General features: G+C 39.4%; 1 protein-coding gene across 10 annotated transcripts in view; it reads left to right on the top strand.

Annotated features, from left to right (window-relative positions):
* ELAVL2 (ELAV like RNA binding protein 2) overlaps nt 1-27419 on the top strand; it is a 133172-nt gene that overhangs the window by 29745 nt on the left and 76008 nt on the right. For 4 of the 10 annotated variants that reach the window (XM_075279561.1, XM_075279639.1, XM_075279604.1 and 1 more), the window contains one exon: nt 3926-4176. In XM_075279561.1, coding sequence (XP_075135662.1) covers nt 3926-4176 — 251 coding nt within the window. The remainder of the gene's footprint in view (nt 1-3925; nt 4177-27419) is intronic. The other 6 variants (XM_075279631.1, XM_075279622.1, XM_075279585.1 and 3 more) reach the window with 3 other exon arrangements.

Here is a 27419-nt window from a genome sequence, read left to right as displayed (position 1 = left end):
TGTTTCCTTAAGTGTCCTACATGTAGGATTTAGTTGTCTGCTTGAAAAATTGGACATCTTTGTAATCGGACACTTAAGGACACTGCATGATGTCCCATTTAAATCATACAAATTGTAAACAGACACAGCTAATGTCCGATGCTAAAATCTTGCGTGGACATTAGCATTGGACACTAGCTGTCGGACACCAATGCTAGTGTGAACCCAGCTTTACTTTTGAAGAGCTTCAGGATTAGGAAGAGAAATATGCAAATCAAATACCTCACAGCACTTGATAGGGCATTTGTAGATATCTGGTTGTACCTTTTCTCCTATTATAATAGTGTTTTGATTTCTAAGGAAAAGTGCCAATTTGTATGCCACAGTAAATGATGGCTGGGACTTGTAAGTCCTTTTTTTTTTTCCCCCCCTGGTAAACACTTCCTAACACCTTTGCTTGTTCACAAAAAGGCAAATAACAGGAGTGTATTAGGCCGAGAAGAAAATGTGATATTTTTGTAGTTGACAGTGATGTCTTCTAAGGCTGCTCCGTCAACCAAAATCATGAGTGATGTATAGGGTGGCATTTACCAAGGAGACCCTGAATACTTGAAAGGTGAGGGCCTACTTTTGAGCACTTTGAGTTGCATTAAGATTTTTTCCATGCTGCAATTAAACTACTATCAGTACATTAAAGCTGAGACCCCATGTTGCTTCTCATCCCACGCAGCTTCTTTTGCTGTAAATTTTTCTGTGGTTTTCTTTTTAGCTAAACTTAGGAAAGGCTACAAAAGGAATGGGAAATATATAGGAAGCTCTTATGTCTCTCTTCTGCTCAATCCACTCCTAACTTTTACTCAAAAAACCACAGCAAAATCTGCACACAAAAAAATCTACATTTCCTCAACGTGGTGCCTCAGCCTTAAGCTATGTACCTGCAAGTTTGTAATAGTTCAACCAAATGCTGTGAGGCATTTTGTAGGCATATTTCACCAGACAGATGCACTTTGATTTTTAATTCTCAATTGGATAAGTTTTGGTATGGTCTCAAAGACCACTTGCTTTATTAGCAGTTACCACATTGTGTCAGAGTGTATAATTTTCTCATAAATAAAATTATGCCCTGTTTACAGCTTAGAGGTCTCATTTTGCCCATGTAGTGAAAACAGTTTTGTTGATCCTATCACCACAATATTCATTGTTTTGTAAAACTTCAACACGAGTATCATTTTATTCAGAGCAGATGGTCCTATAGCTGAGCAATGCTAATATTTCAGCACAAACGGCCAAGTGCAGCTGTTCGCTTGAATGTTGGCTTAAGATCTCATTTTTGCCACCTGAAAAGGAAAATAAATCTGCTATTGGACAAAAATTATATTTTGTAATATATCATTTGTAGTATGTCAAGGCAATGGTGGGAATTTGTCAAGCCTTTTGATCTTTTTCTCCCCCCCCCCCCCCCCCCTAATTCTGCATGTTTTTAAATGCTTTGTGCTACATGAGCAGAATTCGACTTGTCACTTTTTTTTTTTTCCTGACACTGGCTGCCTCTGATTGGAGCTCTAAATCATCCCTCCCCATTCCCCCGCCTGACCGCTGCCGTTCTGACATTACAGACCTTAAATAGCACATTGAGCACTAAAACTAACTGCACTTGTTGCTCAGGAATGGTGGAGGAAAAATTTCATAAGCACTGGAATTAGTGGAGCGCAAGACAAATTCCAAAATTTTAGTATATGATAGATCAGCAAATTAAAAAAAGTGTTAAAATATAGCTCTCATATCTATTCAAATGGTTTTTCTGTATAGTAGGCAAGATTACAAGCTTGATTTGTCCTTTTACTCATTACTGATAGATTTTTACTTGTTACTACTTTACTGCAACTTGCTGTGGAAATGAAAATTATTGATCACCACTGTACAGGCAATTCCATAGCATTTCTTGCAACCTGCTTTGTAAAATACATATATAGTGCACACAAGTTGATATGGGTTGAAGAAAAAAATCAGTTGCTCTGTTGGGATTCTGAATTAAGAGGCAAGTCTCCTTAGGCTACCTCTTTAGCATACTCTAGGCCATGAGCTGGAGAAACACAAATGTCCATTGAAATCAATAAACAGGCCCTATAAGTCTAGCCAGTTTTCTCATGGGTGCTGTGGTGAAACAAGTTTGCACAGCAATACTTCTGGCTTTGCTTTTGAGAACCAGCTGTATGAACAGGGGTTATCCAAATCACACTTCTAGGTAAAAACCTGCTTTTGCCAACATTTTGTAATTTACCAGTTGCATTTTCTGTAAACCTAAGCCTAAATCTCAAGATGAAAAAAACTCTTTTTATGAAAATCTGGGACCATATCTCCTCTGGTACAAAATCATGCTCTGTGAACTCTGATTTCCCCAAGTAGACGTTACAGTAAATTACATTTGCAGGATATAATTTTCATTTAGATCTAAATTTGGAGTTGGACCCTAATAGAGGACACTTTACAAATGTTTCAGTAAATAATTGTACTATTCCTGTTCGTCCTGTTTCTACACACAGTCATACCATTCTATTGACAAGAGGAGTGGTAACACCCAGAAGTAATGAGATACCACTTTTAACCAGCATCAGGCGTTTTTTGTTTTGTTTTTTTTTTTTGTAAATGAATAGTTGAGGTGAATATAATAAACTTGTATCTATCTTATCAGTGGAAAATGCTTATTTCTCCTCTTATCAGCTACACTCTTGCCTGATAAACTGTTCAATTAACTCCCAAATCAGTCATCTCTAAAGACAGACTGCAGTTCATGGAAGCCTATGGAGAGGGGAGGAATGAGTGAGAAGCAGAGAGCGACTCAGATCCTGAAGCATATTACAGTATTATTTCGATCTCTTTACAGCTATCGTCAATCCTCACAGAAACCATACGGTTTCCTGTAGCTGCATGTCTGTGTCTCTTGCTCTTTCTCTTTCTCTCTCTCTCTCTCTCTCTCTCTCTCTCGGGGTCCTCTTCCCCTCTCTTCGTAGAACTATATGAACTATAGCTTACCATCACTAAAGACTATTCTGTGCAGCGAATTGAGCAGTTTATCAGGCAGTAGAGGAGGTAACAGTAGTAAACTTTTTTTTTTTTGTTTTTATATATCCACCTGAACTACTAACATTTTAAACAGTTATACTTAAAGCAGCAGGTTCGTGTTTCACCATTAAAGGAGTCTTCCAAAGTCATACTGTATAATCGGTTAGCAGTTCTATTCATTCTTTAAATAAAGCTGGATGCTGTCCATTTGTTTACCGCAGTTGCTTTTTGCTAAGCACCTTGAGATAACCACGTCTGTACTGTAAGATCCCTCTCATTGGTTCCTCAGGTCATGTCCATAATAAACAGGATTGCTGTAGGTATGTTTAGTAGTTTTGAGTTAGGACTATGTGTCCTCTGAAAGAAATAAGACTGAACCAACCATTCTGAGGTACTCCGAAAAGGAAATAAACCTCTAGTTCAACATGAAAATCCTGGGATACAGTGGCAATTTGAGGGAAAATAAGTAAATTACTTTGTAAAATAACCCACAATAAAAGAGAATGGGAAAACCCCTTTAATTACTAATATATGCTGTAAGATCTGGTGGACCTGCCTGTACAGCATTTCTGTGCCATGTTCACATATGTATTAAACTATAATTTTTGTTTAGTGTAGTAAGTTTCAATACTTTCTGAAATGGTAATGGTTAGATAACCCATTAAATGCACATCCACTTGTCTACAGGCCACTTTACATTGCATTGTTTTGTGGATTAACTTATTCTAATGTTTACCAGAGGACTTGTTTACAATCCAGTGTATTACAGTGGTGCTTCCATCATGCAATGTACATCACTAATTGTAGACATTTTAAAGTTTCTATAGAAATCTGTTCTAACAGTTTTTTTTTTTTCTTCCCCTTTCCTTTTCTGTCTTGTTAGCAGGTAATTGCTGCCATGGAAACACAGCTGTCCAATGGTCCCACTTGCAATAACACGGGCAACTGTCAAAACACCATAAACAACTGCACATCACCAGTGGACTCCAGCAATACAGAGGACAGCAAGACAAACCTAATAGTGAACTACCTGCCTCAGAATATGACACAAGAAGAATTAAAAAGCTTGTTTGGCAGCATTGGAGAAATAGAATCCTGTAAACTAGTCAGGGACAAGATTACAGGTATGCTACAGTGGTAAATCACAAGTATTTTTAGGAAACATTACATTTTCTGTTCCATTCAGCAGGCATCAATGCTAGCCAAATAAGATTTATTGAAGAAGGTGGGGGGGGGGGTTTGAGAAACGGGGCAGTTTGTCTGAGCTGTTCCAAATGGAAAGGAGCACAGGAGCTCAGGGCAACCAAACACACAAAATTTTACTGTAGATTTCCTTTATGTTCTTATGTCAAATTTAAAAAGAATATCTATCTATATATTTTTTTCATCGAATGTAATTAAGTGTTCTGTTGCAGATTTTGCACAGGATCTGACAACTCGAGTTATTTTTTTTCTTGAAACTTTTATGCACTTTCTCGGTTTATCCTCCTAGATACTTTTCTATTTATAACTGGATGTTATAGGTTAGCATTCTTGGGGTGAATACATGTTTCTGTGCTGGGTCACCATTAGTGCTAGCTAAAGCATCTGCTGTACCGATATGTCAAGAGAACAAACAGGTAGATGTGTAAATTGAAGTAATAAATTACACTCCCTTTTATTTGCATGGCAGCACAACTGATAAAATAAGCAACATTTGTTGTAACTGTTGCTCTTAATTGACACTGACCAGCAACTCTGAAAAGGATGTTGTGATAGTTTCTCTCCTGCTTTTAATGAGCAATATAGTGTACAGATGTATCATCATTTAAGCTTTCCTCTTGCCTGGACTGGTCTACATGTGTGCTCAACTCCCCTAAGGCTGAGGCTTCAGGATGCGTGAAACACAGCTTTTTTTTTTTCCTTGCAGATTTTGTGGTGTTTTTATGCTGTTAAGCAGAAGGTAGAAATATAAGTATTTCTGTATATTATATATATATGTACAATATGCAACAAAAAAAGCTGTGTTTCTGCAACGTGGGGCCTTATTCTAACAGCTTTGCTTGAGTTCTGCTTGGGTTTTAAGTTGTAATACAAAGTACCACACCGTTAAGTCCAAGCAAAAGTTAAGCAGTGAAACTGTAGAGTGAGCAATTACTTGTAAGGCTCTAGCTCTCTAGAGATGCAATTTTGTGCTTATTCTGAAGCCAAGAATCTTGTAACTCCATTTAGAACCCGAGTGATCACTGATTGAAGTCAAAGCTTCATTTTTAGCTGACTTCACGTTGGAATGGCCTTTAAAAAAGGCTATTCTAATCCAACTTTTTTCTTTTCACTGGCGTTTTTGAATAAACGTAATTTTTAATGGTGCTCATGGAGCACAGGAGGCGTTCCCCCTGTGCCCCGAGCAACACTGCCTCTGTTTAATTACACTCATGCCCCCACCATCATGCAGTGAAATAATCACAAGATTCAGGGGGGGTGCCCCTTGTGCTCCCTGAGTATCATTAGCATAAATGAAGAAACTGTTTGTTCAAAAACTGCGACAAAAAGAAGACTAAGGTAGGATTGGTCATCTAAATAGCAATCATAGTAATGATAGACTCCCTTTCTGCACAGGAAACACCTTCTGGAGAGAGAAGAGAATGATTTATCATTCTATTGTCTTTGTGACTTCAAATTATTGTAAACAAGGGGAGGTACTTGGAATTTCTGTTCACTATCACCACCTACAATCAGAGCATAATCTATCACACATTGGGACTTTGTAGTGATTAGACAACTTTGATTTAATCATGATTTTGTGTCTAATTACGCTGGCTGTTGCCTTTACAGCCTGGCCATTTAATTCTTTAGATTTCTTAGATGCTCAGTCTTGCAGTGGATTTCCTGGTTGATTCAGCCGTATAGTCTGTCACATGATATCCTGCTGATTTTGATGTCCTTCATCTTAATCTAATCTAAGGGAGAAAGCTGTCACTCTTAGTCTTTCCCTTTTGAGAGGCCACAGGAGTGGAAATGGAAGAGGAATTTAAGGTGGATAGGAGGCGGTTGTTTGTGAGGCTTCTAGCAATTAGAGCTCATGCCCCCACCAAGCATGGCACGCCCACAGCTCTAAGTATCTTATAGAGACTTTGAATAAAAAGCACACTCAAATGGACTTCATGTTCCCATTAAGTTGGTGTAAATCTACATAAAAAAACCCACTGAAAACAGGCTGGACCTTAAATGGAGCTGGTCAGGATAATTTGGAATACTAAACCTCCCCATATTCTTATGGAATGGGGGGGTTAGTATTTTAAGTAGCCTTGTTATAATACCATCCATGCCTGCATTGAAAATAAAAATAAATAAATAAAAAAAACAGCTGTGCAGTTTTTCATTGAAGCCTCCGCATGTGCACATATGTAAAATTTGTGGCACATGTGCAGTGAAGTCTAGATGTATGCTCCTGGCTTCACTGAATGGCTCAGTCTCTTAAAGCACTACAGAGGAGACTGAGACTCATTAGACTCCTCTAGGTTTGGGTTTTTCATTTTTTATTTTTTTTTATACAATTGTGAGCTGTTGTAGCAGGTCTATTTGGTACAATAAACTCTTGGTCCCTCAGGGCCAGTTGGTACTCTAGTGTGTCAAATCAACCTGACGGGTTCCCTTTAAAAGTCTGGACTATTATAACGATACCAAATTTATATAGGTTTGGTTATGTTTTAACACCATTAATCCCCTAATAGTCACATTGAGGCTAAGTTCACTCAGGGTTTTTTGGTCAGGATTTTGAAGCCGTATCCGCCTCAAAATCCTGACCAAAAAGACGGCTCCCATTGAAATCAATGGGAGCCGGTCAGTTCTTTTTTCCAGGAGCCGTTTCTTCCGGCTCCCAGAAAAAAGAAGTGGCGTGCTCATTCTTCAGGCCAATTCGCCTCGCAATTCGGCCTGAAGACACTCCCTCCTCCTGACTAGGCCCATTCATTGGGCCTAATCTGGAGCAGAGTGCGCTGCCCTTTTTTTGGTCCGGAACCTAACTTTACTACATTTTACATCAATGATGTAACTTGTATTTTGTGAGTACGTAAGATTTTTTTTATTAGTTTTTACTACTTTTTGTTTTTAAGAGGTGAGATGATTAGAAAAGATTAATTTTAATGTTTATTCTACATTACCATGTAGAATAACCTACTAATTTTATTTTAGGGGTTGTTACAAATGTGGTGATACCAATTGTACTGTTTTGGGTTTTTTTGTTTTTTTTCTTCTGTAAAATGACTGCTTTTGCTGCTTTAAAATAGGTGTTAACTTTTTCTCACATAATCACATTAACTACTTGACCGCGGCCGTAAAATTACAGCCTGCGGTCGTGGTCTCTGAAGACCAGCCGAAAGTAAAAATAAGGTCTGTCTTCAAAGACCCCTTTGGCGAGGATAGGGAGCGGGTGTTAGCTGTTACTGAGCTCTGATGGGGCTTTTTAACCTCTTGGAAGCGGCGGTCAAACATGACTGCTGAATCTAAGGGGTTCTGCCAAATTGCTGCCCCCAGATTACGGCGAGCTTGGGGGGTGCCGGTATCAGTACTCTGCAGCCTGGGGTCTGGCCAGTGACCACAGGCTGCCTGAAGCCCCCGTTACCTAGAGGAATCCAATCTATACGTGTGCATATATGCAAAGAAGAAAAAAATTTGTCTCAGCCCGTATTACAAAAATGATGTCTCTTACTGTTAATGCAGGAGTAGTAGGTGCTTGTAGTCATCCGGATGCCCGGGACGTCATGTCCGGCACAGACACAATAGAAGCAACAAATTGAAGTAGTCTCAGCACGCCGGATGATACGTTTTTTTTAAAAAAAAATTCCAAATTTTATTGTGGAGACATGCTCCAAGTTAAAAATATATATATATTGTTCTTGGAAAAGCAGTCGATGGATATGTCCTTGTGCAGACGGGACAGAAGGACGAATAAGCTTATTGGAAATTTTTTTTTTTAAAAAAACGTATCATCCAGCGTGCTGAGACTACTTCAATTTGTTGCTTATACGTGTGCATAGGCTGATTTCCTCTTTCCACTGCAAGACACAGCAGTCTATCTCTCACAGTATATAGAATCGAATCAGTGATGAAACCATCACTGATTCTAGTGTTCTAAAGGGACACATGAAAATGTAAAAATAAAAAGTGAAAAATAAGTGAAAAAAGTATGGAATTTTTTTTTATAAATTTATATAGCCCCCAAAAATCTTTTTTTCTATATAAAAAGTATAATAAAAAAATCCCTAAAAATTAATAAAAACAATTCATACTTGGTATCACCATGTCCGCAACAACCTGTACAACAAAACTGAAAAATATTTAAAGCACATGATAAACGTGGGAAAAAAAGCGAAAAACCCGCCAGAAGTAATGATTTTTTTGCCATCTCTCCTTACAAAATGTTATAAAACGTGATCAAAGAGTAATATGTACCCCAAATCAGTACCAATGAAAAGCACAGGTTGTCCCACAAAAAAATAAGGCCTCAACCAACTTTGTCAACCAAAAATTACAAATGTTACACTTCTCAGACGATGATGCAAAAATCATTGAATTATGTCCCGAAATAGGTTTTAATCCTCTGCAGAATTACTAACGCATAAAAAAATATAAATGAGGTATTGCCATAATAGTGCCGACCTGCAAAATAAAAATAACATATTACTTATACTGTACAAAGCATGGGGAAAAAAATAAAAAGGTAAAAAGCAATGCCAGAATTTTATTTTTCAATTCACGCAGAAAGTTAATATAATTTATTCAATAAGTTATAGGCACCCAAACAAATAATTTCATTAAAAAAATGCATCTCGTACTGCAAAAAATAAGCCCTCATATGGCCACATCACTAGAAAAATAAAGAAAATACTGTACATAACTTGTACATTGTGAAGACAAAAAACCCCCAAATCATTAGAACACAACTGGCTGCAGTAGGAGGAGAATGTATAAACTGTGCAAGCTTATTACGGGACACCCCAGATTTGGCGTTTATAAGAGAAAATAAACTGTGACCCCAGAGTGACCCTCACCAACCATAGTAGATATTTGGAACCTAGTAGGGAATTTGTCTACCCAATGTACTCTGCACAGCTTTGTATTCACTTTTCACTATCTGCTGTGCAATCCCACTTGGGATACTAATGCTCACTACACCCCTTGATTAATTCTGTGAGGGGTGTAGTTTTCAAAATGGGGTTATCTTTTTTTAGGTTTCCATTGTATTGTTACTCTAGGGGCTTTGCAAATGAGACATGAAAACTATTCCAGCAAATTCTGCTTTTCAAATGCCAAGCGTTGCTCCTTCTTTTCTGTGTGCTCCTGAGTGCCCAAAAATCAGTTTACACCCACATGGGAGGTTATTTCTGTGCCCGGGAGAAATTGCATAACAAACTATGAGATGCATTTTCTCCTTTAACCCTTTGTGAATTTAATTTTAGGTATACATGAATCTATTATTGGATAAAAATGTAACGTCTAAATTTCATCTCCATGTTCTTTTAATTCCGGTGAAATGCTTAAAGGGTTAACAAACTTCCCAAATGCTGTTTTGAATTATTTGAGGGGTGCAGTTTTAAAAATATGGTGCTTTACAATTTCTAATATATAGGCCTTTATAATCCCCTTCAGAACTGAAGTCGTCCCTAAAAAATGAGTTTGTGAAATTTTCTTGTAAATCTGGAAAATCGCTGTCAAAGCTTTCTAACATCCAAATAAATTAAAGGACGATCAAAAGACTATGCCAATATAAAGCAGAGATATGGTAGATAATATTTATTCATATATTTGAGTGGTATGACCATTTGCCTGAACAGCAGAGCATTTTACATTTTGAAAATTGAGTGCTTTTTTTCCCCAAATTTCCATCAAATTTCCCAATTTTTTAGAAATAAAAAATATTGATCAATGTTTATCTCTAACATGAAGTACAATGTGTCATGAAAAAACCATCTCAAAATCACTTGTGTAAGTTAAAGCGTCTATTGCCATATAAAGTGACACATGCCAGTTTTGAAAAATGAGGCCTGGTCCTTAACCCCTTTCCGACATCCGCCGTAATAGTACGGCGCATGTCGGGTGTGTAACTATGGCGACCGCCCGGGAGCAGTAGACAACCGGCTCTAATGCCTCCGATCGGTCCCCGAACCGATCGGAGGCATTAACCCCTCCGGCGCCACGGTCAAAAGCGCCGGAGGCGCCATTTTCCAGGCGGTGCATGGGTGCCGCCATTTTGCCGGTGATCGCCAGCTCCTGTAGCATGCTCCAGGACCAACGTCACGTTGGCATGACCGTTGGGAGCCTTTACAAGGCTCCCAGGCTTGTCTGCAATCTCTTTCTTTTGCAGGCTGGTCTATGCAGCCTGCAAAAGAAAGGATGATTAAAAAGTATTAAAAATTCAAATCACCCCCCTTTCCCTAGAACACATATAAAAGTAGTTAAAAACTGTGAAGCACATACATGTTAGGTATCCCTGTGTCCGAAATCACCCACTCTACAAATCTGTAGAAATATTTTTCTGTTCAGTAAACGCCGTAGCGGGAAAAATAGTCAAAAGTGCCAAACCGTTTTTTTCACGGTTTTCATTCTGATAAAAATTTGAATAAAAAGTGATCAAAGCAATAGCATTTCCCGAAAATGGTAGAACTAAAAAGTACACCCGGTCCCGCAAAAAAAGACGCCCTATGCATCACCGTACACTGACGTATAAAAAAAGTTACGGCTTCGGAATATGGCGACTTTTAGTTAAGAAAATTTTTTTAACAGTTTTGGATTTTTTTTTTTTTCTTCAATTCTTATTTTATTGAGCATTTTTATATTAATTACAACTTAATTACAGTTTGAATAAAGATTTTCAAAGGCAATAGAATTAGCTTGACAAGGGTACAAAAGCATTTGTGATGTCATACATATAGGGATTTTGTCAAGATAACAAACATAACCAATGTTTAGATGGATATTTTGTAACATAGAGGAAAGTCCATGTCCTGTTTAACGTAGAAGAAAAATAAGTCCTTCAGGAGCAAGAGAGAGAATAAAAAGTCCAATAATGGCAAAACCTGAGAGGGAGAAAAATAATTTAGCCTGGATAACAAATTATAAAGACTGGTCTAAGTCATAAGATGGGTATGCCCAGAGTACGAAGATTTTGGAATAGGGAGTGGGAGGAAGGTGGGAGGAGGGGGAAACCAATCAAGTTCCATCTAAGGGAGGATACTCGTTGTTAAAATTATATAGCTAGTGCACGTATGACCACCACTGAGACCAGATTCGAAGATATTTGTCGTGTCTAAGTTCTCGCCAACTGATTAGTTCTTCGAACCTTGCAATTTGTGATGTTTTCTCTTTCCATAGTTGGATCTCAGGCACTGATGTTTGTAGCCAGAAGAGGGGGATCAACGCTTTTGCTGATTCTAGTAGTAGGGTGGTCAAGTTTGCCTTATTAGGTGTGTATGTCGGCGAGGGTTTTGAAAGTAGAATTTCAGCATGGGAGAGGGTGAGATGCTTCTTGGTGATGGAGGATATTTCTTTCAATATGTCTTGCCAGAATTGTTGTATTGGTTTACAAGACCACCAAATGTGTTCCAATGTTCCTTTGTGATTTTTACATCTCCAGCAAAGATCGGATTCTGCAAGATTATGCTGCTTGAGCCAAACTGGGGATTTGTGCCATCTAGCAAGTATTTTGTAATGGGATTCCTGTAGCCTCACACAGGTTGAGAATCCATGTGAGGCCTTCAAGATGGACACGGTTTCTTGGTCTGTAAGGTTTATGTTCAACTCTTTTTCCCAAGAGAGTAGATATGTTGGTTTCGAAACGTGTAGTGATTCGGAAAGGAAATCCTTACATGCAGTGATCTTCCTCGCTAGAGGAAGTTTTGCAATGAGACGGGTTTCAAATGGGGTTTGTGATCTGCCTAGATGTGGATTTTTTGCTATGGCTTTGAGGACTGTCTGGAATTGGGTTTTGTGAAGAAAATGGAAATTAGAATTAGGGCATTTTGCAACTAATTGATTCCAAGGTATTGGAATATTTCTTTCAAATAAATCTTTTAGGGTAAGGTGGGAAAGTGCATTCCAAATATCAGAAACTGTGTTTATTGCTTGTCTTACTAAGTAGGGAGCTAGTTCAGCCGGTAAAATTGGGGAGATATCAGGGGATAGAGCATGTCTATGAGATAACCAGACTTCACATGGCCCCTTAAGCAGGGGGTCAAAGTCCATTCGTCTTAGCTGTTTCGGGTCCGGGAGCCAAAGGAGTTTTGTGAAGTTCTGATTGTGTACGGCATATGCTAGGTCGTTTAGCGTATTCGGTTTGATCGGCTTGGCATATGACATCCATCTTGATAATTGTATTGCTTTGTAGTATGCAAACATGTCTGGTACTGCTATGCCTCCATGTACTTTTTTCTTTAACAAAAAATTGAATGCCAATCTGGGAGTTTTGTGGTTCCATAGGTAGGATGAGAATAATTTCTTGATAGAGATAAAGAAATTTTTGGGGATAGAGACGGGTAGCATCTTCAGTACGTAGAGGATGCGGGGAACAATATACGATTGTAAGAGGTTGCGACGTCCTATCCAAGAAATAAAGGGAAAGTTGTACTCATTGAGGATTTTCTTAACATCTACAAGTAGTGGTGCAAAGTTTTTTGTGTAAATTAGATCTATTGTCGGGGTTATATGGACGCCCAAGTACTTAATTGAGGAGGTTTTCCAAGTAAATGGGGATGTGGCCTTTAGCTTTGTGACTTTCTCTGCTGGTAAAGAGATGTTGAGTATTTCGGACTTTGAGGTATTCATTTTGTAATTAGAAATGTCACTATATGTGGAGATGATATTAGAAAGGGCTGGAAGTCCTTCTTCCGGGTTGGAGAGGAGGAATAGGATGTCATCTGCGAAGGCAAGGGACTGGATAGATATATTTTTGTATTGGAATCCTTTTATTTGAGAACTTTGTCTAATGGCTAAGAGTAAGGTTTCTAGTGTGATAATAAAAAGGGAGGGAGATAATGGGCAGCCCTGACGTGTCCCATTGGTTATGTCGAAATAGTCTGATAGGGTACCGTTGACTTTAAGGCGTGCATGGGGCTGGGAGTATAGGGATAATATGACGGAGATAAATTGTGGTGGAAAATTGAATGCTTTCAGGGAGGCAGCCATGAAGTCCCAGCTGACCCTGTCGAATGCTTTTTCTGCATCGACGCTGAGTAATATGAGTGGTTTTTTGTGCTTATTTGCAAGCGATATAGCATGTAAGAGACGAGTGGTGTTTTCTTTGCCCTCCCTAGATCTCACAAAACCAACTTGTTCATCACTTAGAATCTCAGGTATAATGTCTTTAATTCTTGAGGCCAACAGTTTTGCCCATATCTTGAGATCTATGTTTAGAAGTGGTATTGGGCGGTAGCTGCTGCATAGGTTCGGATCTTTTCCTTCCTTATGTATGAGAGATATATACGCTTCTTGAGTTTGGCGCTGTAATTGAGATCCGCTGAGCAGTTCATTACATAACTTTGTGAGAGGCGGGAGGAGTTGAGTTTGAAATTTTTTATAATATAGAAGGGGCAGCCCGTCTGGACCTGGGCATTTTCCTGGAGGGAAAGAGTTAATTACCTCTTTGACCTCCTCTTGAGTTATTGGTCTAGTTAGTGACTGATGGGCTAAGGGAGAAATTTTAGGAATGGATATTGAGTTTAGGAATTGGTTGGTCTGGGTCTGTTTCCGAATATTATTAGATGGATCGGTGTTGGAGTGTAAATTGTAAAGCTGTGAGTAGTATTCCTGAAATGACTTAGCAATTTTCTCTGTGTCTGTGACAACTTGTCCGCTAGTGGTTTTAATTGCTTCAATATACGATTTTGCTTTTTCTTTTTTAATTAGCCGGGACATAAGTTTCCCTCCTTTGTTGCCGTGGGCATATAGGCGAAGTTTCTGGTGTAGTATTTGTTTGCCTGATTTATAGTTTAGAGCGGTTTTTAATTTCTCTCTTAAGGAGGTAAGTTCGTCGTGGGTGCTTTTAAGAGTTGTGAGTTTATGGGTTTTCTCCAGGAGTGAGATTTGGGATAAAAGGGAGTCTATCTCCTTCTGTCTGTCCCTTTTTAGAGCTGAAGTTTTTGATATCAGTGCACCTCTCATAAACGATTTGTGTGTCTCCCATAAGAGTGCTGCAGATATGTCGGGCGTGTCGTTTATCTTAAAGAAGGTGGTAAGTTCTTCTGTTAAGGAAGTTAAGACCGAATGCTTGTCCAGGACGGACTCATTTAACCGCCAGGTCCAGTGTCTGGCAGGTATATCTTGCATATTGAATACTGTAGTGACAGGGGCATGATCTGATATGCTGATGGAGCCTATTTTGGAGTCTACAATGGTTGGAGCAAGAGATGTGCTGCTAAAGATGTAGTCAAGTCTTTGATGTGTTTGGTGTGGGGTGGAGTAAAAGGTGTAATCTTTTTCTTTTGGTCTGTATAGTCTCCAGGTATCTATTAAACGTAGTTCTTGCAGATCTGAGTGGACATGTTTCAATGCTGTTTGTGAAAGTGCAGATTTACCTGATGATGTGTCAAGAATCGGGTCGAGTGCTATATTCAGGTCTCCACCAACTATCAGGTCTCCTTCTGCAAATGTGGTTAGGTCTTTCAGGGCCGTGGAGAGCCAATGTACCTGTTTCTGGTTTGGGGAATAGAAGTTTGCAAATGTTAACAATCTAGAAGCGAGACGCCCTTTGATAAACAGATATCTTCCCTCTGCATCGGTAAGTTTGCTTGTCAGGGTGAAAGGTAGTGTATCTTTTAGCGCAATAGCAACACCTTTTGTTGAAGAATATGGGTCACAAGAATAATACCATTTGGAAAAGGCAGATGGAGGTGGCTTAGGTATTTTTCCACTCTTAAAATGTGTTTCTTGTAGCATCAGCACATCTGTGTTTGATCTCTTTGCTAGTTGAAGTACCCAGTGCCTCTTATTAGGCGAGTTTAGTCCTTTCGTATTGAAGGATGTTACTGCCATCAGCATATTTGGTGAGCTAGGGCGCGGTATGTGTCTGGAAATCTTGGATGTAGGCATGGTATTGGAACGTTTGACTGGTTTTAAGCAGGAAAGGTGGAGGGGGGGGGAGGATAGGTGGTGGGGATAGGGGATGGGGCGAGGGGGGAGGGTATGGGTTAGTTAGAGATAGAGTTGGGATATTACTGGGCTAAGATTTTATACAAATAAACAGGTTTGGACTAGATATATATTTAAGGGATAAAACAAATATCCTGGAATGAGGTATCTGTCACAAAAAAGAAAGGCCACAGAATTTGGCCAGATGGGAACGAAGTAAATATCCTGATCGGTGTAGAACACTTATCTAACCGCACTAAAAATTTTGTGTGAAGAGTGGAAAACTAAGCGAGCAAACATGGAACTAAGCTTACTTAAGAAATAACTTTATGGAAAAAGATCCATAATACCTGAATCAAATCACAAACTTTGTAAACAGTTTGAATGAGTAACATTGAGAACCTTATGAATAGATAATATTGATCTGATATTCTAAGCATATCAAAAGCAAAAATCTGCCAAGATAATAATGCAATTATTAGTTAACATCTTGAGTGTAGGTATTAAACAGGTTAGCATGGGTTATGCTCTGAAACAAGATAAAAGAAAGAACTCACGGATGCATATACAAAAGTGAGAGTCCTCATTCAACAGCTTGTCTAAGTCTTGCTGCAGCTTTTTTGACTCTCGGAGAACGTTGCTTGCTTCCCGTAGATAGAGATGGGAGTGATTGCAGGCTTGGAATGCTTCTTCCATCTGCCGAGGGTAGCCACGACTGAATTTCTATGGGATCCATATCTAGTAACTTCCAGACTGTGCGGAGATCCTTTGGTGTATGGACAGTTATCCTTTTTCCTCCATGAAGTATCGCCAAACCAAAAGGATAAAGCCAAGCATATTGGATATTTCTCCCCCTTAGCTCTTCTAGGAGAGGTTTCAATAACCGCCGCTTTGCAAGAATAGATGGGGCAATGTCCTGATAGATAGTAATATCAGTGCCACTAACTTGAATTGAATCTCTGGATCTAGCTGCAGCCAGGATGACTTGCGTGTCAAGGTAAGATAAGAGTCCACATATTACATCTCTTGGCTGTTCTCCTGGTTTGGGTTTTGGGCGGAGGACACGGTGTATGCGTTCTACGATGACTGCGGCAGCTCTCTCAGGGCCTAAGAGGTCTATGAATAATTCAGCTGCCATTTTAGGTAAGTCTTCCTGTTGGAAGGTTTCTGGTATTCCTTTAATTCTCAAATTTCGTCTTCTGCTTCTATTTTCTTGGTCCTCTATCAGGAATAGAGAACGATCTATGAGTTCATTATGGTGCTGCAGACTCTCGTTCACTGTATCGGCATGAATTTTGACTGCGTCATAACCTTCCTCCAAGGCCTGCACCCTCCCCCCCCATAGTGCGCAAGTCGGCTTTTATCTCTGCTAGTTCGGCCATAATAGGGCCAGCAACTTTCTCCAGAGCGTTTTGTAAGAAAGAGGTAGTTATAAAATGTGTACCTCCTTCTGAGAGATCGCCTTCGGCCATACTTTCGGCTTCTGATTCCTCTCCGGTATCAGGTCCCTTTCTCTGAGACGGCGCCATTTTGTGAGATGAGTGAGGAGAGGGAAAGTTCTTTTTTTTCAGAAATCGGTGTATATCACCTTGTGATTTTGATTCTCTGGGTGTTCCTGGTGGGTCCATGGATCTATCTCGTCCAGTTTTCCCCATGTCTGCTCGCTTTTATGAGGTTTTTGCGGGAGATTCGTGTTCTGTGTGAAGGAGCTCTAGTGACTTGCGTCCATCACAGTTCGCGGTCAGGCTCCGCCCCCCCTGGATTTTTTTTAAGGGGTCAAAATGTAAATAAAACCATATAAATTTGGTTTCCCCGGAACCATACCGAAACACAGAATACAGGGGACATGTCATTTTGGCTGCACAGTGAACGCCGTAAAACCAAAGCCTCTAAGAAAGTCGCAGAAATGCACTTTTTCTTCACATCCACCCCATTCTGAATTTTTTTTCCTGCTTCCCAGTACATTATACAGAATAATTAAAGGGGTATTCCCACCTCACATACTCAGCAGTCTTCACTCTTGTAAAATCTTCTTTCTTCCTGGTTTCTTGCATCATTTGGTGGGCGGGGTTTCACAGGCAACCTGCCGTGTAGCTCCGCCCCCAAATTCACGTGTAGCCCCGCCCACCCACATTGGACTATGAAGTACAGGCAACAGCAACTCCATTCTGTGTTACATACAGAGACTGCCTGTCTCTGCCATAATGAACACAATTGAATTAGCTAGCCTGATAACTGGGAGAACAGAAGAAATGAAAGCAGCTCCTCTATCTGAGTGCAGGACCTAGGTCACATGGTGTAGACACAGGATTAGCTAGATACACAGGCTCGCTCCCGTGCACTTAGCCCCTCCTCCCTCCCCCCTGAGAGCAGCAGATACATCATTTGACTCAGGAGCAGATAAGTCAGGGCTGTGACCACAAAAAATTGAATAAAGTAAGATAGTGGACAAACAAAGCAGTTTTGCTGAAGCAGTGTATTTAGGAAAAGTCTTACATCCACATTTACAAGCAGTATAGATAGGATCCTTGTGATGGGACAACCCCTTTAAGGTTAAATTGCTGTATTGGCATTTCACGATAATTTAGTGGGTTTTGGGTTGCAGTTTGGGCACTCAGTTTCTAAAAGGTGGCATCATGAAGAAAAATTTGTCCCGCAAAAATTAAGACCTCATATGGCTCTGGGTGCGGAGAAATAAAAAAGTTATGGGGTTTAGAAGGAGGGGAGTCAAAAACGAAAATCAAAAAAATGCCATCGGCGGGAAAGGGTTAAGGAACTTTTGGACCTGGTTAATTTACATCATTATGCCCAAAGGGATGTATGGAAAGCGCTCAGAATCTGAGCGCTCTCCATACCCGGAAGATCCTGGTTGAGTCATACAGCTAAGAGCCACAGCTAACAGCGGTGTCTGCACCGATCACAGCTGTTAACACTTTAGATGATGTCGTTGAACGCGGTATCTAAAGTTTGTGGCCGTCATCTTTGAACAATTGCCACACTCCATGTTGTCATCAGAGGACAGTGATCGGTTGCTATTGAAGGCTCTCAGGCTTATCTCGTCATTATATCCCCTCTATTACACACTGCGGAAGGCAATGTATTTTACTATTTGCTGCAATATATTAGTATTGCAGTGAATAGTATGAACGAGCAGACCCCGTAGGGTTCATGGTCCTTTGGAGGGTTTGAAAATAAAAGTAAAAGAAAAGTTTTTAAAAGTATTAAAAAGAAACTCACAAAAAATACAAGTACAAATCACTCACCTTTCCCTAGATCACATATAAAAATAAACAATAATAAACATAAACACATTAGGTGTCCCCGAGTTCTCTGTCTGCTATTAAAGTTCAAAAATATTTATCCCATACGGTGAACAGTGTAGTGGGGGAAAAAAATGTAAATGGCCAAGCCAATTGGTAATTTTTTTAACACTTTTCCTCCTTTAAAAAACCCCCCAAAAAGTTAGAGATCAAATCATCACAACTTTCTCTATATGGTATCAATAAAAACATCTTGCGTCTCATAAAAAGACTCCTTACCCAGCTCCATAAACAAAGTTAGGCTCCGTTCACACAGGGAGAGAGGTCTAAAGTGAGCTGCCCTTTCTTCAGGCGGACTCTGCGGCTGATTGAGCCGTGGCGTCCGCCTTGCGGCAGCATGCTCCGGACTAGGCCCATTCATTTGGGCCTACGCTGGATCGGAGTGCCGCGATTGTTGGCAGTCGCGGCAGGCGGATTTTGGCCCTATTCTGATGGGGCTTCCCACGTCAGAATCAGGACCAAAATCTGCCATCCGTGCCCCGTGTGAACGGGGACTAACAGGTGTCACAACATTTATTTATTTAAGTGTATCAAAACATTACAAATACTATAAAATTTGGCATCACAGTGTTCATCCTGACCAGCTCAATACTGTATTAAATAGTGTTTTTGAGAGTACCAGCTTTTGTTGTAGTTTGTGGTATATATAAATTGTGTACGCCTTGATCTATTTTATGTTGTGTGTGGAATGTAAGATTGAATAGGAGTTTTTAGGTGTAAATATGTTTTATGTTGCAATTTTCAAAAAATTTGTATCTCAAAGTTACATGAGGTTAGATGTGGCTACAGTGGACCCATTGAAACACATGTAATCTTCAGATCTACTTTCAAAAAATATATAGGGTTTAGGGGTTCACTTAAGGTTTGTAATCTACACTTTATAGGATGATACTTTTTAACATTTGCAGCTAAAAACATTTTTTTTTTTTCCATCCAGTTTGATAATTTCTGAAGACATGCATGCTTTTAGTGTTCTGAATGAACGCTGCACATTTTAATTTATTTATTTATTTATTTTTTGTTTGGTGCATATAACTTTTTGCTTGGTTTCACTCTTAGCAACTAATACATTAATTTGCATTTTTTTTTTTACTATACTCTTTAAATCAAAATTGCATGAAGGTGCCTGTTCATATACAGTACCAAGTGGCATTTTGACCATGCTGCAGGTATCTACTTTATGAAAATATATAGGTATGAATGGTTAGTATGATTTTTTTTTTTTTTTTTTTTTTTTTTTTAATGTTGCAATTTAGGTTTTTTTGTCCATCTCAAAACTGTGAAAATTGCTCTGGCTACCGGAAGTGCAAAATTTTTGGTAATCCCTGGCAGTAAAAGGGTTAAACAAAAAAAAGTTTGCCCTGTGCATGTTGACTGGCTGGAAGCAGCCTATTGTGTCAAACATTGATAATTGGCTGACTGTAAATTTCCAACAGATTAGCTATTTGTTTGGCTGCCTTTGTTATCAGAAGCCAGAGTCATAAGAGAACTTATCGTAGTTTTCCAAAATAGTAACCTTAACTGTAACTTATCCCACAACAAAAGTCTTTTGAAAAAAATTATCTGACCTGCTACTACTGTAATTTCTCTAAGATCACAAAACTTTGAGGCCTATGTAGGGCTGGGTGATCATGGCCAATCAAGATCGTGAGTAATTAGGTATTTTACTTTGATTATGATTAATGGCGTTAATTTTAGCCATGTCTCTTTAAAAACACCCCTTTTCAGAGGAATGCGTATGTGTTGGGTAAAACTCAGGAACATTGCCTGCAGTTTTGTTCTGACTAAACATATTTGAACCAGAACTGCTATTATACTTTGAGGTCTCTTCAAACCCCAGAGTATTAGCAGAGGTGAACAAACATTTTGCTGCTGTCTTCCCTTGTGCTGCGGCGCTGCTCCTGGTTTTCAGGTCTGTTGAATGACGTAAGGGATTGCTGAAGCTTGTGATTGGGCCTCAGCGGTGCGTGGCGTAAAGTCACAAGCTTGACCAATTATCACTCTTGACATTATTCAGGAGCATGGAAGAATACCAGTACTGGAGCCAAGGGGAGGTAAGTGCTGTTTATGGTCACCTCCCGTGGGCCTCCTCTATCTATACCTTGGAGGTCTTTGAATTTTCTACCACTTAGCCTACCTGCTTTGTCCATTTTTTACTATCAAGGGTGTTTGGGGGTGCATCAGATCAACAGATTTACTTTAATTTGCACCAGAAAACTGATTCAGAACGCCTTTCAACGCAGCCAGTGTTGGCCAGAGCTCAGAATCTCTCCCCTTGCCTGACACCTCCCTTCTGACAGAACAGAGCCTAAATCTTATATTGGGAACCAAATATGACAGCATTGATTTTTCGAACAGTGGTGGCTAGAGAGAGAATTCTAGTTGTGCCAGAATCAGTGGCGAAGTGCATTATAAGAGATGCTAAGAACTGGAGATGGTGGTGAAAGTTCCTCTTTAACCCTTTCCCTGCCGCTCACGTATTTATAAGTTCAGAGAGGGAGGCACTTTAGTTGCAGAGGATGTATTTAGTACATCCTTTCTACTAGTGATGATTTCTCAGGATCAGTTAGGGCTATGAAAATCATCTTGGATGCGATATGCTGGTGAAAATGCTTTTCGCTTTTGAGATCCCAATGCAGATCTCAATTTCCTACAGTGTTTTTCACAGTAAATTGCTCTTAATCTGTAAGGGCTATCCTGATTATCTTGATTTCATTTTAAAGATGAGATTCCTCTACATGGCCCTAAAGGATCCAGAAATAAGGGTCTCCAAAGTGTTCTCCCCCTTCAGCCTCAGGCAGCCTCTTGGAGCAGCATGAAGGTGGAGGATGGCAAGATGATGAGCTGCAGATTGCAGTGACCATATGTGACTTCAAGTAGAGGGGGTAGCATGGACTTATCAGACTATACTTAGCTTTCTGATTTTTCACACAGCGCAATAATATAATACTTGTTATACTTAAGTAATACTTAAGTATACTTATGTAATACCCCTCTGACCCTCTGAGCATAACCACAAAGTATATTGGTGCTGTGACCCATGAATTGACAATCGTCCAGGTTGCAGTCACTTACACAATACCTACAGTCATCAAAGTTTACAGTTGACAATGTCCCTATCTGATCTTTATAGAGTAAAATACGCTGTCTCACTAGCGATAAGTTACATGTGAAAATTGCAACAATTAATAGATTACAGAGGGGGATAGAATATTATTTCTTTAAACACCTGTGTGTGTATGTGTGGTATGAATGTTTTTTTTTTTTTTTTTTTTTAAGCAATTTTTGCTTGCAATCTTGGTTTATTTCAAAGTTGCATGGAATATTAAGGTGTTTTTATATATGATATGCTGTGCAATCTAAAAAAAACATTTTGATTTTGTTGTAAGTTTGCTATGTGCAGTAGAGATTTTCAAGATATTAGTCAGTGACAGCAAAATCTTGCTTGTCTTCTGTATCAGTGGTGTTTGAGTATGAGATCTTGTTTGTGGTATACATAAATTGTGTACAGCTTGATCTGTTTATGTGCTATGTATGATTGAATGAGTTTGTCAAAAAGGCGGACATGGCTATTGGTTACACATTGAGATGCATGTGATCTTCGGCATTTCTATTTTCAAGAAATATATATAGGGTTTAGAGATTCACTTGCTTAACACGGCGTGCAATCCCTACCTTTTATAGCATGATACGTTTTAACATCTTAGTGATCTGTATGAACTTTACAGATGTTCAACTTTTATTTTAGCACCAAGTGTAATTTTGACAGTGTTGCAGGTGTCTACTTTCAAAAAATATATAGGTATCAGGGGTTAGAATAATTTTTTGTTTTTCTGCAATTTAGTTTTTTTGGGGTTTTGTCCATTTCAAAACTGTGAAAATTGCCCTTTGCATCTAGAGAAGTAAAATATTAAACCCTGGGTGGTAATAGGCTTACATTGCACTATGATCTTGGCTTTCCACTTGGAACTCAGTGCAGTGATTACATGTACTGGTATGCATTTAGAGGTGTAACAAATGCACATACAGTATTTCATACCATACCATGTGCATACTTCAGAAATACAGAAACTATACTTGGAATCTAAATGATCTATCTTGTGGCATCTAAATTATCTGGGAGGAAATGAGGACCCCTTCCCTGAGCTGCTGGAGTTGCGCTGAACCAGTTGTTTGGAATTAAAGCCTGTATATGCTTGACAGTATGAATGTGTACATTCCTTTTTATTTTCCCTTCTGGAGAAGTGTATTTAACTTTGTATTGTCCAAGTGACATTAAGTATTGGATTGTTCATTAAGGCTGAGGCCGCACATAGCAAGTCATACCATAATGGATCCACCTGCGACAACAAAATCAGCTGGTTTTTTTTGGCTGTGGGTTTTACTGGAACAAGAAATTTACCTACCACAAGTTCAGAACTCAAAGCATAAAACACTTTTCAGTTTGTAGATAGAATTCAGAGATGAGCGAACAGTGAAATATTTGAGATTCAATATTCGTTTCGAGTAGAGCCTCAATATTCAACGACTCGATCGAATATTGAATCCCATTATAGTCTATGGGGAAAAATGCTTGTTTCAGGGGAAACCACTATTCAACTAAAGGAGAGTCACCAAGTCCACGAGTAGCAGGAGGAGAGTGTTTAGGAGTAGTGCTGTGTAGTTAAAGCGTACGGACCCCATTATATTCTATGGGGTTTGTGCGCTTTAACTGCACAGCGCTTGCAGTTGTACTGATAAAAAGTAAGCTCCCTCGTAACCGCAAGCTGCCAGCTCTCCCGACTAGCAAAGACGATCCTGTGGCAAATCAACGCTGGTTCTGCAGCAGGCTCGTACTTGCGAGTACTACTCGCTCATCTCTAATAGAATTGAATCCCTTGATGGAATTAAAGCCCTTTCACGTGTACAGTATTATTGCAGAGGATTGGCAATCAGTGATTGTGACACATGTGGCCTAAGGCTAAGGAAATGCAGCGTTTTTGCCTGCTGCAGAAAAGCAGCAGAAAAATAACACACTTTATGGTACTAGCAAAGTAATGTAGGTTATAGCTTTAATAAGGAACGCACAGTAAAAATGCAATGAAAAAGTGTTTTCTCATCATAAAGATGTTTTCTGGAATTTAAATATCCATGACATCATCCTTTAGATATTAGGTCATAAGTATCTAATTGGTGGAGGTCTGGCACCCTTCTCTTGGCATAGCTAGTCTGTTAAGTGGTGATTGCTATAATCTGAATGTTCCTGAAAGCACATCTGTCATGGTTTTTGTTTTGTTTTTTTGCTGGAGGATGGAATACCTGAATGGTGAGCAAGTGCAGATATGAGCCCAGCCTTAGTGGTTTACACACTACCTCTAGGACATCTATGTGGGGGATTTTAAGTTGAAGTAAAGCCAGTTGGGGGGGGGGGGGTATGACAGTATAAATTCTGTCTTCTCCACTTGCTGAGTTGAATTATTCAGACTCTTCAACAGAAAAATAAAATTTAAAAAATTGGTCACGTTGTAGCTATAAAACTAACATGATATTTTTTATTTGGGGTGGTTTTAGAAGTGCCATCCTAACCAATATATATATATATATAAATAAAGTAAAATAAAACACAAAAGAACCACAAATGTGTTTTTACTATGTTTGGAAGAGTGATTGCCACTAATCCAGTATTTTAAGTCACCGGACAAGTCTGGGGATAGAGAAGCGACTTTGTGTTAAACGTGAAATCCCTCCCTAATATACTGTTGTAAAATAGGGTAGGTTGCGTGCGTGTGATATATATGTGTATGTATATATATATGATATATATATATAAATACACACACACTCACTCACCGGCCACTTTATTAGGTACACCATGCTAGTAACGGGTTGGACCCCCTTTTGCCTTCAGAACTGCCTCAATTCTTCGTGGCATAGATTCAACAAGGTGCTGGAAGCATTCCTCAGAGATTTTGGTCCATATTGACATGATGGCATCACACAGTTGCCGCAGATTTGTCGGCTGCACAGCCATGATGCGAATCTCCCGTTCCACCACATCCCAAAGATGCTCTATTGGATTGAGATCTGGTGACTGTGGAGGCCATTGGAGTACAGTGAACTCATTGTCATGTTCAAGAAACCAGTCTGAGATGATTCCAGCTTTATGACATGGCGCATTATCCTGCTGAAAGTAGCCATCAGATGTTGGGTACATTGTGGTCATAAAGGGATGGACATGGTCAGCAACAATACTCAGGTAGGCTTTGGCGTTGCAACGATGCTCAATTGATGCCAAGGGGCCCAAAGAGTGCCAAGAAAATATTCCCCACACCATGACACCACCACCACCAGCCTGAACCGTTGATACAAGGCAGGATGGATCCATGCTTTCATGTTGTTGACGCCAAATTCTGACCCTACCATCCGAATGTCGCAGCAGAAATCGAGACTCATCAGACCAGGCAACGTTTTTCCAATCTTCAATTGTCCAATTTCGATGAGCTTGTGCAAATTGTAGCCTCAGTTTCCTGTTCTTAGCTGAAAGGAGTGGCACCCGGTGTGGTCTTCTGCTGCTGTAGCCCATCTGCCTCAAAGTTCGACGTACTGTGCGTTCAGAGATGCTCTTCTGGCTACCTTGGTTGTAACGGGTGGCTATTTGAGTCACTGTTGCCTTTCTATCAGCTCGAACCAGTCTGGCCATTCTCCTCTGACCTCTGGCATCAACAACGCATTTCCGCCCACAGAACTGCCGCTCACTGGATGTTTTTTCTTTTTCGGACCATTCTCTGTAAACCCTAGAGATGGTTGTGCGTGAAAATCCCAGTAGATCAGCATTTTCTGAAATACTCAGACCAGCCCTTCTGGCACCAACAACCATGCCACGTTCAAAGGCTCTCAAATCACCTTTCTTCCCCATACTGATGCTCGGTTTGAACTGCAGGAGATTGTCTTGACCATGTCTACATGCCTAAATGCACTGAGTTGCCGCCATGTGATTGGCTGATTAGAAATTAAGTGTTAACGAGCAGTTGGACAGGTGTACCTAATAAAGTGGCCGGTGAGTGTATATATATATCCAGAAAATTTTATTATAGATTAATTGATTAGATTGCCTGAGCAATTAAATTATCAATTTATTAATGGACTAAATTATTCATCAATTAATAGTTATTGAATCAACACGAAGTGGGGTGTGACTGTGTCACTGATCCAGTAATACAGAACAGAATTCACAGCTAGCTATAATGACACTCCTACTTTATTAAAGTCACAGAGGAAAGGTTGAAAGGTTGTAAAACATAAACCTAAAACTTAATGTATAATATTTATGCTAATAAAAATCTATGTATACAAATCACATAAAAAGCTGATAGGAAAAGGACATAGTGAGTGCTGCAGTGGCATTTTAGGGGTAGTTATATGGTGTATGTCCCTATTTACGCTCTGAGCAGAACCAAAGCTAGATTGTCTTTAGTTAAACCTGTCCTATAAGATGTTAAAGGAGTTATCTGATTTTTAAAATTGATAGCCTATCCAATCCAACACCCAGGAGCCCTGCAGATCACTATTACTGAGGTAGAATGTTAGAGCAGCTCTGCATTCTTCTCGCACTGACTGTAGCAGCTACCGTGTTTCTCCAAAAATAACAGCGTCATATATTTTATCCAATAGCAGAATTGGGGCTTATTTTCAGGGGATGTCTTAGTTTTTCCATGAACAATAATCCACTCACCAGACCCCATTACGTGCAAAACTAAGTAGTGGTCTATTGATTATGGGCTTGAAGTACAGGGCTGTGTAAAATGTAGAGGAAACGATGGGAGGTCAGGGTCACTTCCAACGTCAGTTATATATTTGGCATTATAAAACACAGAAACCTTTAATGTCTTATAACTTACTATTTCATTCTGCTGTGGTCAGTAGGGGAAATGTGCTTCTCATAAGAGAGTCTGTGGTGGAACACTGTCCTATAATTGACATATGGGGTTTTCCCAACAAACTTTTTTTTTTTTTTTATATATATTAACAGTTAGCAAAGTAACTCAATTAGACTTCTGATATGCCCTCTTTTCTAAGCTGTATTTCCCAGAGTGAGTGGCTTTTACCTTGCAACATATTTTTAGAGTATAAAATTCACTAATGAAAACTATATTTACCAGGTTTGCCTTGGTCTGTGCTCTTCCTAGCTGTTGTCAATGGCCATTTATCTTATCAGGAACTATTTTTTTGTACTACACATATTCCGTCTGTTAGGATGGCATATCAATGGTTATGTAGCGCTCTAATAAACGGCTGTAGGGAACATGCAGATTTTGGATGAAGGTGTACTATAACTCCGCTGAATCCATGACTGTTAGGGACAGTCCTGGATTCAGATGTCTCCCGCCAGCTACCCCCACGGTTTAATGTCCTGCTTTAGTTTCCCTCTTTAGTTTCCCCTGGATTAAACTGGGGCACCAGGAGAAGGAACGTCATACTGTGGGGCAATTTGAGGGGAACATTATAATGTGGGGTCATATAATGATAGGGTTACTAAAAGAGAATTATACTGTGTGGAGGAACATGGAGGAGGAAAAATGGATGTGAATGAGCAGAGTCAACGTAGAAGTGGGAGGAGATGAATTTGGCACAAGGGTCATTCTGTGCCTCTTTGTAGTTAGTGCTGATATTTTGCAAAATGTGTATATATATATATATGTATGTATGTATGTATGTATATATATATATATATATATATAATCGTCTTCAGTAGTTGATACCTTTTTAATGGCTAACTGATAATGACAGATTACAACGTCTCAGAACTCTCTGCTCCTTTCTCAAGTAAATTTAAAAACCATTTTTAAAGGATGCATATTTATGTACAAAAGTACACATAGGGATAGAATTCTAGGTGGAAGGGGGGGGGGGTAGAGGGTTATTAGTTATTGGTAGAAAAAATGTAAACAATTCCAGGTTCTTATCAGTTCTCAGGCT

The sequence above is a fragment of the Leptodactylus fuscus genome, chromosome 1 (assembly GCF_031893055.1).
Source record: "Leptodactylus fuscus isolate aLepFus1 chromosome 1, aLepFus1.hap2, whole genome shotgun sequence".
Lineage (NCBI taxonomy): Eukaryota > Metazoa > Chordata > Amphibia > Anura > Leptodactylidae > Leptodactylus > Leptodactylus fuscus.
This window is presented reverse-complemented; position numbering and strand designations above follow the sequence as displayed.